This window comes from Ailuropoda melanoleuca, chromosome 11 (assembly GCF_002007445.2).
Source record: "Ailuropoda melanoleuca isolate Jingjing chromosome 11, ASM200744v2, whole genome shotgun sequence".
Taxonomy (NCBI): Eukaryota; Metazoa; Chordata; class Mammalia; order Carnivora; family Ursidae; genus Ailuropoda; species Ailuropoda melanoleuca.
Genome location: NC_048228.1, coordinates 2,146,955 through 2,161,778, shown reverse-complemented (window position 1 = coordinate 2,161,778; position 14,824 = coordinate 2,146,955). Strand labels below are relative to the sequence as shown.

The following is a 14,824-nucleotide window of genomic DNA, read 5'->3' as shown; positions in this document are numbered from 1 at the left end:
CAGGGAAGTTCACAGGAGGGACTTGGGTATGCTGACTTTCTGCCAGAAGGTGTCCTTCCATGTTCTGGTCAGTGCAGCGATCTGCCATTTTCAGAGCCAGCGCGCATTCTGGATGTGGGTGTCACCTGCAGCTGTCTGCGTGATCACCCACCATCCGTCCGGGAGGCACCCCGTCGGGGTTGTATGAATACACCCTGTTCTGAAGCACACAAAATGACAGGGACTTCCCCATTCCAGGGGTCTGATGAGTCCCGCGTCCCCGCACAGTGGGGAGGGGAGACAAGATGACGTCGGGCAGGGGCAGTGGTACTGGGCGGGGGGCGTCAAGTAGAGGCCCCCTTAGTGCCCGCCCTGGAGGCCCGTGGCCTCTCCACATCCCTAACCAGAAGAGGACTACCTTAGGCTCCATTTGGGGGCTTTGTTTTTGCCCTGAATCTGTGCAAACACACTGTCCAGGGAGAGAATCTTCTGTAGTCACCAAAGATCGGCTCCTGGGACCCTTTGGGTGGGGCTGGCCCGCGGGCTGTGGACCTGTGACACGAAGTGCTTCAGGCCTCTGTGGTCAGGACAGAAGCACCACGAGCAACGCTGAAGCCCAAAGCCTTTCCTTGTTTCCATCCGGTTCAGAGGTGTCTGTGTGCTTGTGATGGGGATTCCCGTCTCGGTGACAGGGGAGGGCTCGGTCTGCTCAGCCCTCCACATTGCGCCAGGAATAGGTAACAACTCTGGGCAAAGGGGTGAGCAGGTTTTGCTCGGAGTGTGTGTGTGAATGAACGGGCCCAACCGGAAAGGGGTGGCTGGGGCCCCAGTTGGGCCACCTAGGCCTGCTTGACCTCTCCTGGCCTCTCCAGGCTCCTCCTGGTCCTTTCTGACCCCACTTGACTTCTCCTGGCCCCGCCTGACCTCTCCTAGCCCCTCCTGGCCCTCCTCCTGGCTCTACCTGACCTTTCCTGGCCCCACCTGGCCTCACCTGGCTCCACCTGGCCTCTTCTGGCCCTCCCTGACCTCTCCTGGCCTCTTCTGGCCCTGCCTGCCCTCTCCAGACCCCTCCTGACCTCTCCTGACCCCACCTGACCTCTCCTGGCCCCACCTAATCTCTCCTGGCCCCTCCAGGCCCCGCCTGGCCTCTCCTGGCCCCACCTCACCTCTCCTGGCCCCACCTGATCTCTCCTGATCCCACCTGACCTCTCCTGGCCCCACCTCACCTCTCCTGGCCCCACCTCACCTCTCCTGATCCCCGCCTGGCCTCTCCTGGCCCCCGCCTGACCTCTCCTGGCCTCTCCTGACCTGCCTGCATGTGGTGTCTCCATGGAGCTGTCCCTGCCTCAGTGAGTGCCAGAGGAGTGTGGGCACGGCTCCATCTGGCCTTTGTGTTTTCTCTTCTGCTTAGTTTTAGCCCAATGTCTAAAACACTTGGGTTCCCCTCCAGGTTGAGCAGACTCAAGAGGCCTGTTTTGCTGGGGCAGCGTCCCCTCTCCTACAGCCCGGAAATCCAGAAAGCTGAGAACTGAGAGACGGAAGGGAAGCTCTACTCCAGGCAGCTGGGAGGGTATTCGTGGTCTCCCTGCGCCCCATGTGACCTTTCTGAAGACCGCCGCCGGCCCCCCACCTTGGATGAGGGGTCAGGAGGCGGAGGCCGAAGTCAGGCCTGTGAGGTCAGGCAGCTTTGCATGGACAGAACGCTCGTGTGACTCCAGGCAGCCCCGAGTTCGCGGCTCTGCGGTGCCGACAGCCTCATCCCACTGAAAACACGGGAGAAGCCCAGTGGGGCTGCTCAGGCCCGGTGTGGAGGCCGCAGGTCCTCCCGCCGCCGAGTGTGTGCGTTGTCTTCCTCGTCTGAGTTACGCAGAGACAGCCTTCGGAATGGGCGTTTTATTGTGTTACAAAAACAAAATTTCCCACCAAAACACAGCTAAAAAAATAACACATTTTCCCAAGATTACATTACCAAAAAAAGTTAATATCATTGGAATAGATCCATTAATACTGCTCAAAGAAGCATCAATTACTTTAGAAACATGGGTGGTATTTTTTTTTTTAACCTTACAGCGTTAATGTGCTTTACCCTATGGAAACAGGGAAGCGGCTGTGTGCGTCCGAGGTGCTGACCTGTCCCTCATCCGTGAGTGCTGGGGGCCTAGGCCGCGGAAATGACCACTCGGCGGCAGCCCAGCCCTGGTGACGAGGCTCTGCGGGCAGATGAGCCTGTGGGGGGCAGCGAGGGGTGCGGGGCAGGACAGGCGGGGGCCCCACAGCAGTGCGCTTTCTGGCCTGGTGTCCGTGTGGACGTGCGGCTCACCCCACTCCCCGGGCTGCGTCCCGGCCAGAGCGTCCCTCCCGCCTTGTCACCGCTGGAGAAACCCCACACCTTCCAGGTGTATTTGTTCTCGGTGTTTGAGTTCTGTGGAGCCAGACTTTCAAACCTACGGATCGTCGCTCCTGTCAGTTCTCACGTTCCCCGGAGCAGGGCCGGGTGTCTGTGCGGTTGATTCTCATGGTTCGTTCTCCCCAAATGTGCTCACCCTCCAGCACGGTGGGAGAGGCTCCGGGCGTGTGCAGCCTGGGGCCCCCACAGGAGGACGACCTCCTCCCTCCTCCCTTCTCCCTCCTCCCTCAATGTTTGGGGGCTCTGCCTGCCCCGCACCCACCCTTTCCAGGGCCCCTAGTGGGGCCTTGGGGCATTTCCTGCCGGACTCGGGTCCACAGGAGCACGCCTCGGAGACAAAGCCATGGGGGCCTGGGCTCATCGTGCACACAGCCGGGTTCGTGGACACCAGGGAGTTGGGAGATAGGTCCCCAGTGCCTGAGCTGGAACAAGGGGGCACCACCGGGGGGTTCCAGCGTGGGGCCGCAGGAGCAAGCGCCAGACTCTAGCCCAGCCCCGATGCCCGAGATGCCAGACGTCACGGCCCCCAGTAGCCCTGAGTCTGCGGCCCGTGACTGCAGTCCTCTAGGACAACGCGTACCCTGGGGGCACTGCAGATCCCCGTGCGCCAGAGCCCATCTGGGCTAGTGAGCAGAGCTGGCTGCCTGTCAGAATGAGCTGGTTCTCTCTACCCTGTTGGCCCCAGCCTGGGGGTCAGAGCCTCCTGGGTGTGCTGACACCCTGGAACGTGGGCCCCAGGGGATGCATGGTGGAGGGGGGGGGCTGGCGGCGTAATCCCAGGCGCAGCCGCTCACGGCAGCGCAAGCAATGCTTTCACGGCAGTACAGACCTGCGAGGCGTCCGGGTGACGTTCCAAGATGAAGTCCTGGTCTGGCGTTGTTCCAGGACTCCCTTCCCTGGCTGGCCAGTCTCTGAACCACTGGGCAGCAAGTAACACCCCTCCCTCTTCCCAGTGCGGACATCTAAGAAAGAAGCTGGTATTTTACCACCCACCGTCTGGACATCCAGCGTGGAGAGGGACGCAGCTCGAGTCCTGAACAGACACCTCTGAACACGTAGCCTGAGGAGTCCATCCTGCCTTCCCCGGAGAGGAAGCATCTCCTGGGGGGCTCACGGCAACAAGCAGAAACCTGAAGGGCACTGAGGGCTGCATCTACACCTTCCCCTGGCCTGGAGGCTTCCCTGCTCTGTGCAGACACCAGCAGAGGACCACACGTTCTGCAGGCACAGCGAGGAGCCGGCTGTGCTTGGGAAGCTCCGTGTACCTGCACCCAAGGTGAGTCTCGGCTCATGAAAGAGGCCGGCCTCCCGTTATCCCGCCTGTCTCGTTACCCATGGCCCATGTTTCTCCGTGGCCCTGTGTCCTGCCCTGGACAGTGCGCTTGGTCAGTCAGCGTGCTGGCCACAAAGGCTCACGCAGTTCCTTGCCAATAAATATGGCCCCACACCTGCCCCCAGCCCGCTGATGCCTTGGGGTGCCTCGTGAAGGGCTGTGTCCCCGCCGCTGCCTCCGTGCCATCCCCAGGAGCACAGGAGGGCCCTCTCATCACCGGGCCTTTCTCCGAGCCCCCGGTCAGCACCCTTCCTGCCGACTGCTCCCTCCGCCTGGGAGGGGCTCTCCCCACGGCCCTGAGAAAGGTGACCCATTGCCCTGCCCCCAGTTTGCCAGTGTCACCAATGGAGTGGAGCTGTCCCCAGTGGAGAGCTTTGCATCCATACAGTGGGTGGACCTGCCCTGCGCCTCCACCGCCCTGTCCAGCATGTGGGAGCGAGAGGCTGTCCCTCGCCTGGCTTGCCCTCTGCTGTCCTAGTGCAGCCTGTTTATACAGACCTGGGAGGCCAGGAGTGCCGCCAGCCTGAACCCTGAAGGGAACGGTAAGAATGAAAGCAAAAAATAAAATAAAAGCTGACCCACCAATACAAAGGGTATCATTTTATCAAATATTGACAGTTTCCAGTAGTCTAAGAAGCATGCTGTCCACGTCTGTGCCGAGAAGGTCGCCACAGGGAGGCAGCTGTGGCCAGTGATGTTGGCATCGGTGTTGGCTGTGGCAACTGACCAGAAGTTTCCTTGCCTCCCAGGAGGGACCGCACATGCCTCCAGTTCCAGGGAGGTTCTGGGTTTCCTCTTTGGGCAGGAAGTGGAAGGTAGCTGCATGGTTTGAAGTGTGAGGGACAGACTGACCCTCAAGTCCAGCAGAGGGACCCAGCCTTGGGCAGAGACAGGGTGTGAGGCATCGACCCAAAAATAAACATGTTTTAGACACAATCCCGGAGCCGCTCATTGCCAGGAACCAAAAGACGTCGAAAAATACTTTTCGGCAGTCCGTCGCAGAGGCAGTCCTTGTATTCCGAAGGATCTCACTGGGGAGCAGCAGTGCTGAGGACGACGAGGCCCCTGGCGGGCCCAGCTCCAGGCCCCGACACGGCATGCCCGCTGTCCAGGGCGCCACGGACACCTCGCCTTTTCCGGGGCACAGCCTGCGGGTCCCGCCTCCCTGGGCAGTCTGACAAAAGGACCAGGAGACCAAACACAGCTTCCCCGGGGGAACGCGGCCACGGCTGCCGTCGCTGACCCCGCACTGTGCCCTCCGTGTCCGCGCTCGGGCGCAGCCGGGCCCCTCAGTGAATCTCGCCCTCCGTGAACTCCTCTTTGATGGACTGTTTTCGGGACTTGCAGTCCGGGAGGTCGAAGCCAAAGTCGGCCCACTCCTCGGGCCCCGAGCCCCCGCCCGGGCCCCCACGGTTGGGGATGGTGATGGTGTGGCGCACGCGGAAGTGCACGGCCTCCATGACCCGCTGCCGCTGCAGCTCCCCCGAGCTGCCTATGGAGACGGTGGAGGCGTTGCTGCTGGAGCGGATCAGCTGCTGGGTCCCATAGTCGTGGCTCTGCTTCAGCTCCTGCAGGGCCCTCCAGATGGTCATCCGGTACTGGTCCGGGATCTTCAGCGCCCCGAGGTCCTGCGGGAGCCGCGGGCGTGCCGCAGTCAGCGGGCCCTGCCCCCACCCCGCCCAGAAGCCCCCTCACTCCCGGTCGTGGACCCGGCCGGGAAGAAACGGGGCAGCTAGTGCTGCATCGTGAGGCCCTGGCCTTCCCTGACCGGAGAGCCAAGAAGGGGCGTGCGTGTGGAGGGTGAAGTCATTCCTGGGCTCTGCAGCCTGCCGCCCTGACCACAGCCAGAGCGACCCTCCACCGCAGGCCCCGTGGGGACCAGAGCAGCTCATAGAGCCCCTGCGCCCTCCCCCGCCAGGCACAGGGTCCCGTGGGTGAGGGGCACTTAACATGCACTGAGCTAGGCCGGCAGGGGTCAGTGGGGACAGGGGAGGGGGAGGGCATTCGTCCAAGTGACTGGCCCCAGTGCCTCCGACAGGCCCGCACCTCTGGCCCGCGGCCCTGGGCGGGAGCAGGGGCTCACAACACTCCCGGCCGCTGATCGCAACCCCCTGGGATCTGGGGCTGCCCCTGCATCTCCGGGGCTCTTGAGGCTTGCGCTTTCCTTGGTTAACCATGCATTACAGCTCAAGGCAGCCCTAAGCTGCGAGCCAGTGACGTCCCTCACAGTGTAGGAGGGACTCAGTGCTGGTATTCTTGTCTGAGCCAGAGATGAGCCATGGCCGTTTGCTTCTAGCCTGGCACCATCTGAACCCAGGATACACAGGGGTTGTGGGCGTACGGCAAGGATCAGTCTTGCCTTCTGTAGGCCTCAGTTTCTCCTCATGTAAGTGGCACTGAGCTGCACCAGCTCCAAGACCCTTCTGGCCTTGGCAACTCTCCGTGCTTTGGGAACAGCCTGTCCCCCAAATCAGAGGCAGCCGGGCTGCTGGGTATAAGGGAGAGGCTTGACGTCCAAGTGAGCAGTCCAGCTGCCAGGGGCCCAGGCGGGGGTCCCATCCAGCCCCTGCCTGTGCAGCTGACCTCCCCGGCGCCTCGAGAGCTGACTCGATAGGAAGCCAGACGTGAGAGAGTAGGTTGGGCTTGGTCTCGGGAAGAAGGGTTTTCCCAGATTCCCCCACCTTCCCTCCCTTGGGGAGAGCAGGAAGCAGAGGGCGGCTTTGCGCCAGGGCCAGGGCGCAGGGCTCTGGTCCGTGGGCGGGGCTCCTACCTCTATGGTCAGGTTCTGCAGGTGGTAAATGTTCTGTAGGCCCTGGGACGTGAAGTACTCGATGCAGTTGGGACACCCCAGTCCTGTCAGGAAACTGCGGACGGAAGGCGGGGTGGAGCGGCTCTGACTCCCAAGCACGTGCTTGGCCGCGCGGCCTGGCACCCCTGCCCACCCGTGGCCACTCCAGGAGCCCCTTCTGAGCAACTATGGGGTACTCACTCCTGCCCCCTCCCCTGCCGCTGTCTGTGCTCGAGGGCGTGAGGACAGGCAGGACAGAGTGCAGACTGCCCAGCAGCCCCACAGGGGCTGAGGTCCGTGGCTTCATGGCAGGACTCAGCAGCACACACGTACCTGACCAGGCTGGGGTCGGCGTGGTAGGGGGGTGGTGGGGTGCAGTGGGACCCTGAGACCATGGACTGGGCGCTGTGGCTGCCGTTCATCTCACCGCTGGTCGGCAGGGCGTGGCCGTGGTTGTTGAGAATGCCGGGGCCTAGGCAGGTGACAAGCCGGACCGTCGGGGCCAGCCGGGTCAGGCGTCCCCCGCTCTACAAGACTGGGAAGCTAGCACGGTGTGGACCCACGGTGGGGAACGGACCGAGGGCACTGTCCATGGCTGTGCCTCCCGCCCGTGGACGGGAGCTGCCCATGGGAGGCAGCCATTGAGAGCCCCGAGCTGGGCAGCAGTGAGTGTCTGGAGCCAGACCTACCCTCTGTGCCTCCCCAGCCCTCTCTGTGCCCCCCCGCCTGAGCCACTCACCCATGGGCCCCAGGTTGGGCCCGGCTGCCGAGCCGTGCGGGGGCGGCTGGCCCACCAGCTGGTTGACGGAGGGCAGCTTGTTGACGCCTCCGTGTGCTTTGTTCATGGGCGAGAGGACGGGCCCGTAGGACGCGGGCTGCAGGTGGCTCCTGCTCGGACCGGGACAGCTCCTGGTCATTTCCACGTAATGCCCTGTGCTGCTGGGGGCCTCCCTCCTCACCCAGCGTTCCCACCCAGACCTGGGCCAGACGGCCCCTGGCCTGCCCTCCCGCAGAGGCAGGATAGAGCCGGCTGCTGCCGCTGGAATCAGCCAGTGGGGCGGCTGTGCTCTGACCCCCCACCTTCCAGCCAGGAAACACTTAGGAGGCCGCCCTGTGGGAGGGGTGGACTGGTGGCCCAGACGGCCATGGTGCACCGAAGGCTCCCAGGAGGAGGGGGTCCCAAGTGGGGGCCCTGGGTGCCTGTGCTGGCGGGGGCGGCGCCCTTTCGGAAGGCGCTGCGGGTAGACGTGGTCCCGGCCTTCCTGCCAGGTGGTGGCAGGGTGGGGGTCTGGGGCTGGAGGGGCTGCACTCACGGCCGCTGCAGGAGCTGCTGCTGCTGTTGCCGGTACGTATCCACCAGCTGCTGTGGCACCAGCTCCATCAGCTCCAGGCTCTCCTTGACTTTCATCAGGATCTCAAAGTTCTCGCGGCCCCGTACCTGAGCACAGACGGGGACCCTTGGCACAGGTGTCTGGGCGAGTCCTGGGGGACCCTGGACCCTGGGCTGGTGCTGAAGCGTCTCTCTCCTCTCACAGAGCTCCCTCGCATCCCCCGGTCTGGAAGCCCCCCTTCTTCCTTCTTCCCCAGGAGCAGGTGTGGGGCCCAGCGAGCGCCCCCCATTCCTCCCATCCCTGGGGCCCTGCACACTCAGGGTGCTGGGGCGGGGGCACCCACCAAATACAGGGCTTTGAGAATCAGGAACTCATTGTGGAATCAGGTTCACATAATGGAAGAGCCGTCCTAGCAAAGCTCATGGGTGCTTTGGCTCACGTGACAGCCGTATAAACGGGTCACAGACTTCAGGATTCCATGATCCCTGATACACTGTCCCCCGGAAGGGTCTGCATCCCTCCCCCGTCTCAGCAGGCCTTCTTGTGTGTGGGGGTGGAGCAGTGCAGTCACTTCCCCTGCAGTCTGGCCGGCTGGGAGCTTCCTCTCCCGGGCGCCCCGCCTGCTGCCTGCAGAGCCCAGGGTCTCAGCTCTGAGCACGCCACAGCCACTCACGTGCATGTAATACACGTCCTCATCCCCGTGCCTCCTTTTCTTCACGTTGGTGCCCAGGGCAGGGACGGCCGGGGGGCTCTGTTTGAAGGCTGCAAGGGGAGGCAGGCCACATGCAGGTGAAGCCATCAGGATACCCGTCACCCGGTGTGAGCTGCCCTCACGTGGGTGTGATTGTGGATGGGCCCAGAGACCAGAACCCATTCAAGAGGGGCCGACCCAGGGTAGGGCCCGTGCTGGATGGAGCTGGAGCCGGAGCGGCCTCGTGGCTCGTGCCCCAAGGCAGGTGTCTGTCTGACATCCTTGGCGGCCCCCACGCCCCCACCCGGGCCGCTCACCACGCTTGCCGGCGGACCCGTTCTTCGCTGCGCTCTCGCTCAGGGCCTGCTGCTCCCGGTAGTGGTCCTCATCGGCTTTGCGGTCTCGGCCAGGACAGGCGCAGATGCGGCCCTCAAAGGACCGGCGGCCCAGCACCTGTCCACTGGCGGGGGCCGGGGGGGGCATAGCCAGAACCATGAGCCTCGGGGACCCTCCCCCCAGCCCTGCGAGCCCTACTCACCATCGCCACCCACCTCGCAGAGAGGGATCCTGACGAGCCGGGGGTGAAGGCTGAGCTCGCAGCCACTCTGGGACACCAGGTCCCCTGCCGTCCTCCCAAAGCCCAGCTCCTGCTCCGGCAGCCCTTGCAGCCCGGGGCGGGGGGGTCCATCTCTCCTTAAACTCACCTCCAGGGCTCGCACCATCCCTTACCATGCCCCGGATTCATGCGCAGCCCCCAGCAGCACAGCCCCAAGCCCGTTGAGCCTCCCCCACCCCACACGCCCGGCAGACTCACTCCCGGGTCTCCAGAGTGATGATGATGAGGATGGGCCGCCGGTTCATGCCCCCCACACAGCTGCTGTTGCACATGAAGTTGTACAGGATGGTGGTGAATTCTGTCCCCACCTGCACACGGGGGGTGAATTCTGTCCCCACCTGCACACGGGGTGGTGAATTCTGTCCCCACCTGCACACGGGGGGTGAATTCTGTCCCCACCTGCACACGGGGGGTGAATTCTGTCCCCACCTGCACATGGGAGGGGGGGCGGCTGTGCTGTCAGCCTGCAGGCCCCAAACCACTGAGGTGGGGCTCCTGGGCTGGGTCCTGACTGGGTAGGCACAGGGTGGAGGCAGCCCCTGAACTGTGGTCCTTTGCCATCCATCCGTCCACCTGCATATCTACCTTCTGTCCACCCATCTGTCCATCCATCCACTTGCATGCATCCGACCCATTCACCTGCATGCACCCATCCACATCCATCTTTCTATCCATCCATCCAAATTATCCCCTTTCATCCACCCACCTATTCACCCACCATCCAAACCCTCCCCGCATCTGCCTGCCCATCCGTCCATCCATTCATGAAGTACATGGAGTGCCATGCGTCATGCTGGCTCCCGGAAGCACAGAGTCCTGCGGTCTGGTTGCTCTGGCCCTCTCCCTAACACAGATTAGAGGTCAAGCCCTGGAGGCTGGGTGTGGGGGGGCAGCTGTACAGGTTTCTGTGGGCACAGATGTGTGTTCTGCTGGCCGTGGGCTCTCGTGGGCAGAAAGGTGCTAGGCGCTGTTCCGGCAGTGGATGGACCAGAGCCATGTGGTGGACCCCCATCTCCAGCTCATGTGCCATTTCCCAGGGAGTTTGTGGACAGCTGAGTTATGAACCCAGGACTCTTGACCCCTGGGTGTGCCAGGACCACAAAATGGGCGGTGGTCATGGTCTCCCTGGGTCAGGAGATAAAACTCAGTCGCTGAGGAAGGCAAACCTGGCCTTTCACAAAACCACTGGCACATGGCAGCCACGAGGGGGCGGGAGAGCCCTGCTTTCCTGGCGGACTCTGGCAGGTGAGAGTCTGGCTGCAGAAGGAGGGACAGCAGGGTGGGGGGCCTGGGGGGCCCGAGGGGCCAGGGACAGGGACAGGGTCTGGGGGGTTGATTGCAGTCTGGAGGCCAGAGCCAGGTAGGGAAAAGGTGGGGGCTCACTGTGCCCACTCACCCTGGGAAGCATGGCGCATAGGGCGCAGGGCTGCGACCAAGTCCCCCTCCCCCATCCCACCACCAACCCCCACACCCACTTGACTCCACCCCCAGCTTGGCCCTCACAGGAGCCCCAGAACCTTCTGCTGCCTTTGGGTCACAGCAGAGCCCCGGGGCGGGGGGCTTTCCACTCCGCCCACCTCCCATTCTGGCCTCATCCCTCACCTCCAGACCCTGCCTATGCCCTACCCACCTCTCTCCCATGGCCAGAGAGGGCCCGAGGAGGTCCCACTTAGACCTGCACACAAGTGGTCAGAAATGGGTGCCGGGTGCGGGTGTGGGCAGGTGAGGGCGAGGAACTTGCTCCGTGGCAGGACTGGAGACGCCAGGGCCAGCTGGGCTGGCTGGCTGAGTTGACACAAGTGCTCTCTGACCACCGGGCCCCCACCCTTGTGGCCAAGTGCAGGGGCCCCGGCCTACCTGCGGGGGCTCGTAGGGAACCATGACACTCTGCCTGCCCGTGACGGGGTCGTCCACGTACTGCGAGAGATTGTTGCCCTCCACGCGGATGAGGTGGCTGGCCGGAGCAGACTGTCCTGCCGGGAGGGGACACCGCTTCAGAGGGGTGCCCAGCTGGGGTCTGGCCACCCCATGGCAGGCACATCGCAGCCAGCTGGGGACCACAGGGCTGGCCCCACTGGCCTCCTGCCCTCAGAGCGCCTGGCCCAGCAGCCCGCTGGCCTGTGGGCACCTGCACCTGAGGCCCCAGGTGCAGCTGGGACGAGAGGGGCTGGGGGCGGGAACGCTGAGCCCACACTGCCAGCCCCTGCTGCCTCCCAGCCAGGAGGCCCGCGGCCAGCCCTCCCCATCCCAGAATGCCCAGTGTGCCCTGGCTGCTGGGCACAGGGGCTGGAGGTCTCACCTTCGTTGAAGTCCCGCCCGAGCTCGTGGTTGGGGCAGCGCTTCACGACCTCGGTGACGTGCTCCGCCTTCTTATAGACGGGCATGGCACGGATGACGGTGCCGGGGGGCGGCGGGGCGGACACCTTGATCTGGATGGGGCAGGTCTTCGCAATTTGGCAGTACAACTTCTTCAACAGGGGGGAGTACTGGTGGGGGCAGGGGGCGGGGTCAGGTCCAGCCCCAACTCAGCACCCTCGAGACCGCGCCCCCAGTCAGGAATCCCACCCCCAGCTCTCCGATGGCGTGCTCATCCTTCTTCAGAGTGCCTCCTCGGGGAACCCCTCACCCACTCGGCACCTGGCCCGTTTGGGCGCAGGGAGAGCAGTCGGACTTTCTGTCTGGATCTCCCTGGCTGGAGGTTAGCACCATTATGTCCCTCTTACAGGTGAGGACAGTAAAGGCTGGGGAAGTGAGGAGCTGCTGGCGAGCGGGGGCTGGGAGCCAGGTCTGCCCCGCCAAGCCCGGCTCTTCCCACCATCAACCTTCAGCCCCCAGATTGCAGTGGTTTGAAGGAGGGGATTTGCAGCATTGCATCTCAGTTTTTAAACACACAGAATTAGGCTTTTCTGGCATTTTGATGAGAAACAAGTAATTCTGAGAGTGCCCCTATCCACCAAAGCTTCAGAAAAGAACTCCCTAGAACAGCAAGTCTGAGGGGTGGAGCTCCGCAGCTTGGCATGGGCCACTGGCATGGGGGCCCTCTGACCTCAAAGCTCCAGTCCCTGCAGCCTGGGACCCTGTCTCAGGGAGGATGAGCGCCCAGGGGACCATGTCACCCACCTAAGAACCCTGGCAAGCTCTCATGAGTTCAAAGGTGACCCTGATGGTGGCCACAGGACACTTCCTGTCTCTGCCCCATAATCCCTATGCCCCCCCCAAAGCCCCAGTAACCTGGAGTTAGCCACAAAGCCTGGAGGGTGCCCCATTACACGCCCCCGCGGTACAGCCAGGGAAACTGTCCTGAACCAGGAGACACCACCACAGCTGGGGTCTGGGCACTGCCATGTGGTGCATCACAGCAGACTGGGGGCCACACTGGAGCTTCGGGTTCACAGTGGGAACTGTACGCACCATGGTTTAGTTGGGGCAACTGAGGCTGGATGCTGGAGCTGCCGGCAGAGCCAGAGACAGTCTCAGCCCACTTTTGCCAAGGAAACTGGGAGGCCCTGACACGTTCATCCTGCAAAGGTAAGGCCCCCACTGGCCACCAGAGCTCCCTCTCTGGCCATCAAGGGACACTGTGGACCCTCAGGGACTCATACCCTCAGCAACTCCAAGTATACAAAAAGCAAGGGGTGGCAAACACAGCCTGAGAACAAAGGGTCCCCAGGGCCCTCAAAGCCCTTGGCCCCACGGTGTAAGCCATCCCTCCCCTGATGAGCTGGCCGGGGCTCCCTCCCGGAAACACTCACCCAACCCCAGAGTGGAGTCCAAGGGGCTTTGGGGGACAAGTGGGCTGGGGTCTCCCTAGTGGCATTCTCGGGGTGTTGGACCCTATTCAACTTTCCCGTGGTGCTGAATTCAGTATGCACCCTTCCTGACCTCCATCATGGACGGGAACTGGATGCCCCTTGGGCTCACCCCCTAATAGATGCCCCACTCACTGGGGTCCCCAGAGCCCAGTGCAGCCTGCCACCCCATACCTAGGAGCCCACCTCTGAGCAGAGCCCCCAGACCTGTTTAAAATGAGGGAAAGAATGATCCCGCACAGCCCTGCAGATGGAGGTGAGGCACTGCTGGGAAAAGCAGAAAACAGGGCTGCCTAAGGTTGGACTTGGGGCCACAAGGGGAGTGGGGGGCTGCCTGTATGTTGCAGGGGTCAGTCCTGCTTCCCGGGAGGTAACCGCTGACCTCCAGTGTCCCCATCACTCCCCAAAGCACCAGTGTGGGGATAAGCTGGGCACCCTGCCCCCAGGGCTGTGCCCAGAACAGCCGCAGCCCAGCCCAAGGCAAACACTAGGTGCCAGCCAGCTCAGCATCCAGCTCTTTGGCCCACCCACAAGTGAGGCTTCAGAACTTGCCCCTGACCCTCAGACAACGTGCAGGTGTAGCGTCAGGCAGGGAACTGCCTGTCCAGCATCCTGGAGGCAAGCCGAGAGGCTCAGCATGAGAGCAGTCATCCAGGGGGTCTTCCTGGGGGAAGAGGGCCCCACAGCAAGCATTTGTTGAGTGCCTATGGTCGGCCAGGTCCTAGACTTACTAGGGAAAGTGGGCTGAGAGCCCCTTCAAGCCGCATAAGAATCTAGACTTACTGGAGGCTGGCACCTGAAAGCCACACAGCCCTGGTGCTGGCCGGCTTCAGCTGGTGACCAGTGGGACTGGGCCCTTCTGTGGCAGCTGGTGGATTCCAGAGGGCATCCCCGTCCCCTACAGGGTCCACAGGAACCCTAGGAGGGCCTGCAGAGGTGTCCAGTGAGTGGGCCTGAGAGGGGGCATGCAGAGGACCCTCAGAGACGGGCCTGCTTCATCCTGGAGTGGGGTGTGGGGGTGGGCAGACACGCTGAGAAACAGGCCTGGCCTGGGAGGGGCAGGTCACAGTCCCGGGTAAGCAGCGGGAGAATGGCCTTTGAGGTCTGGCTCTTGGGCTTGGCCCCCGGGATGCTGTAAACCACTGGACAAACCTCTCCAAGGCTTGGTGGGGGGCCAGTGACTGACTACACTTAATACCCTTGGACCATGTTCGCAGTGGACAGTTAATGTGCAGTAGTCATTCCCACGGGAGATGATTCCTGGCCCCTCTCTGAGCAGGGCAGAGAGTGCCCCCAGGGGCACGTGGACACTGCAGTCCCCTTCCTGGAGCGATCACCCAGCCCAGCGGCTCCCATCAGTCAGTCATCCGACCTCCTGCTCCCTCTGCAGCCTGAGATGGGGTCTGTAGACCCCGAAAGGGCCAGACGCCTTGGCTCACTAGTCAGCAGGGACGGTGCAGGACTCCAGGCCCAGCCGCGGGCTCCGAGCCCGGGCGGAGACGGCGCGCGAGCCCCCTCGAGAGGTCCTGCAGCCCAGCGGGGCGGGGAAGCCCCAGGGGTGCGCTTCGTGTCAGGACTCGGGCCGAGGTCCCAGAGGAAACGGCGGGACTCGCGAAGGCGCGGGCGGCGGGCGGGCGGGGGGCGCGCCCGGGACGCCCCGCCCCGCCCGGGGGGAGGAGCCGGGGAGCTGTCCGCGGTACCCGCGCGGGAGCGGGCTGTGCGGCGAGCGCGGGGCCGCCTGGGGTGGGTGAGGAGAGTGAGCGCGGCTTCCTCCCTCTGAGTCCCTGGCAAGGCCACCGCCAGCCTTGGGCCTAGCCCCACTCCCCACAGGGGTGTCCCCAGCCCAGGCCCATACGCAGCTGGCTGCTAA

The 14,824-nt window shown here is 63.5% G+C and overlaps 1 protein-coding gene across 6 annotated transcripts in view; it reads right to left on the bottom strand.

Moving 5' to 3' along the window:
* Positions 1-4,304: 4,304 nt before the first annotated feature.
* Positions 4,305-14,824, bottom strand: part of TP73 (tumor protein p73) — a 63,739-nt gene continuing 53,219 nt past the window's right edge. For all 6 annotated transcript variants that reach the window (XM_034671105.1, XM_034671111.1, XM_034671108.1 and 3 more), the window contains 10 exons: positions 11,445-11,631; positions 11,003-11,118; positions 9,344-9,453; positions 8,847-8,989; positions 8,512-8,600; positions 7,821-7,945; positions 7,247-7,395; positions 6,841-6,979; positions 6,490-6,583; positions 4,305-5,347 (listed from right to left, as the gene is read on the bottom strand). In XM_034671105.1, coding sequence (XP_034526996.1) covers positions 5,009-5,347; positions 6,490-6,583; positions 6,841-6,979; positions 7,247-7,395; positions 7,821-7,945; positions 8,512-8,600; positions 8,847-8,989; positions 9,344-9,453; positions 11,003-11,118; positions 11,445-11,631 — 1,491 coding nt within the window. In that variant the 3' untranslated portion in view covers positions 4,305-5,008. The remainder of the gene's footprint in view (positions 5,348-6,489; positions 6,584-6,840; positions 6,980-7,246; positions 7,396-7,820; positions 7,946-8,511; positions 8,601-8,846; positions 8,990-9,343; positions 9,454-11,002; positions 11,119-11,444; positions 11,632-14,824) is intronic.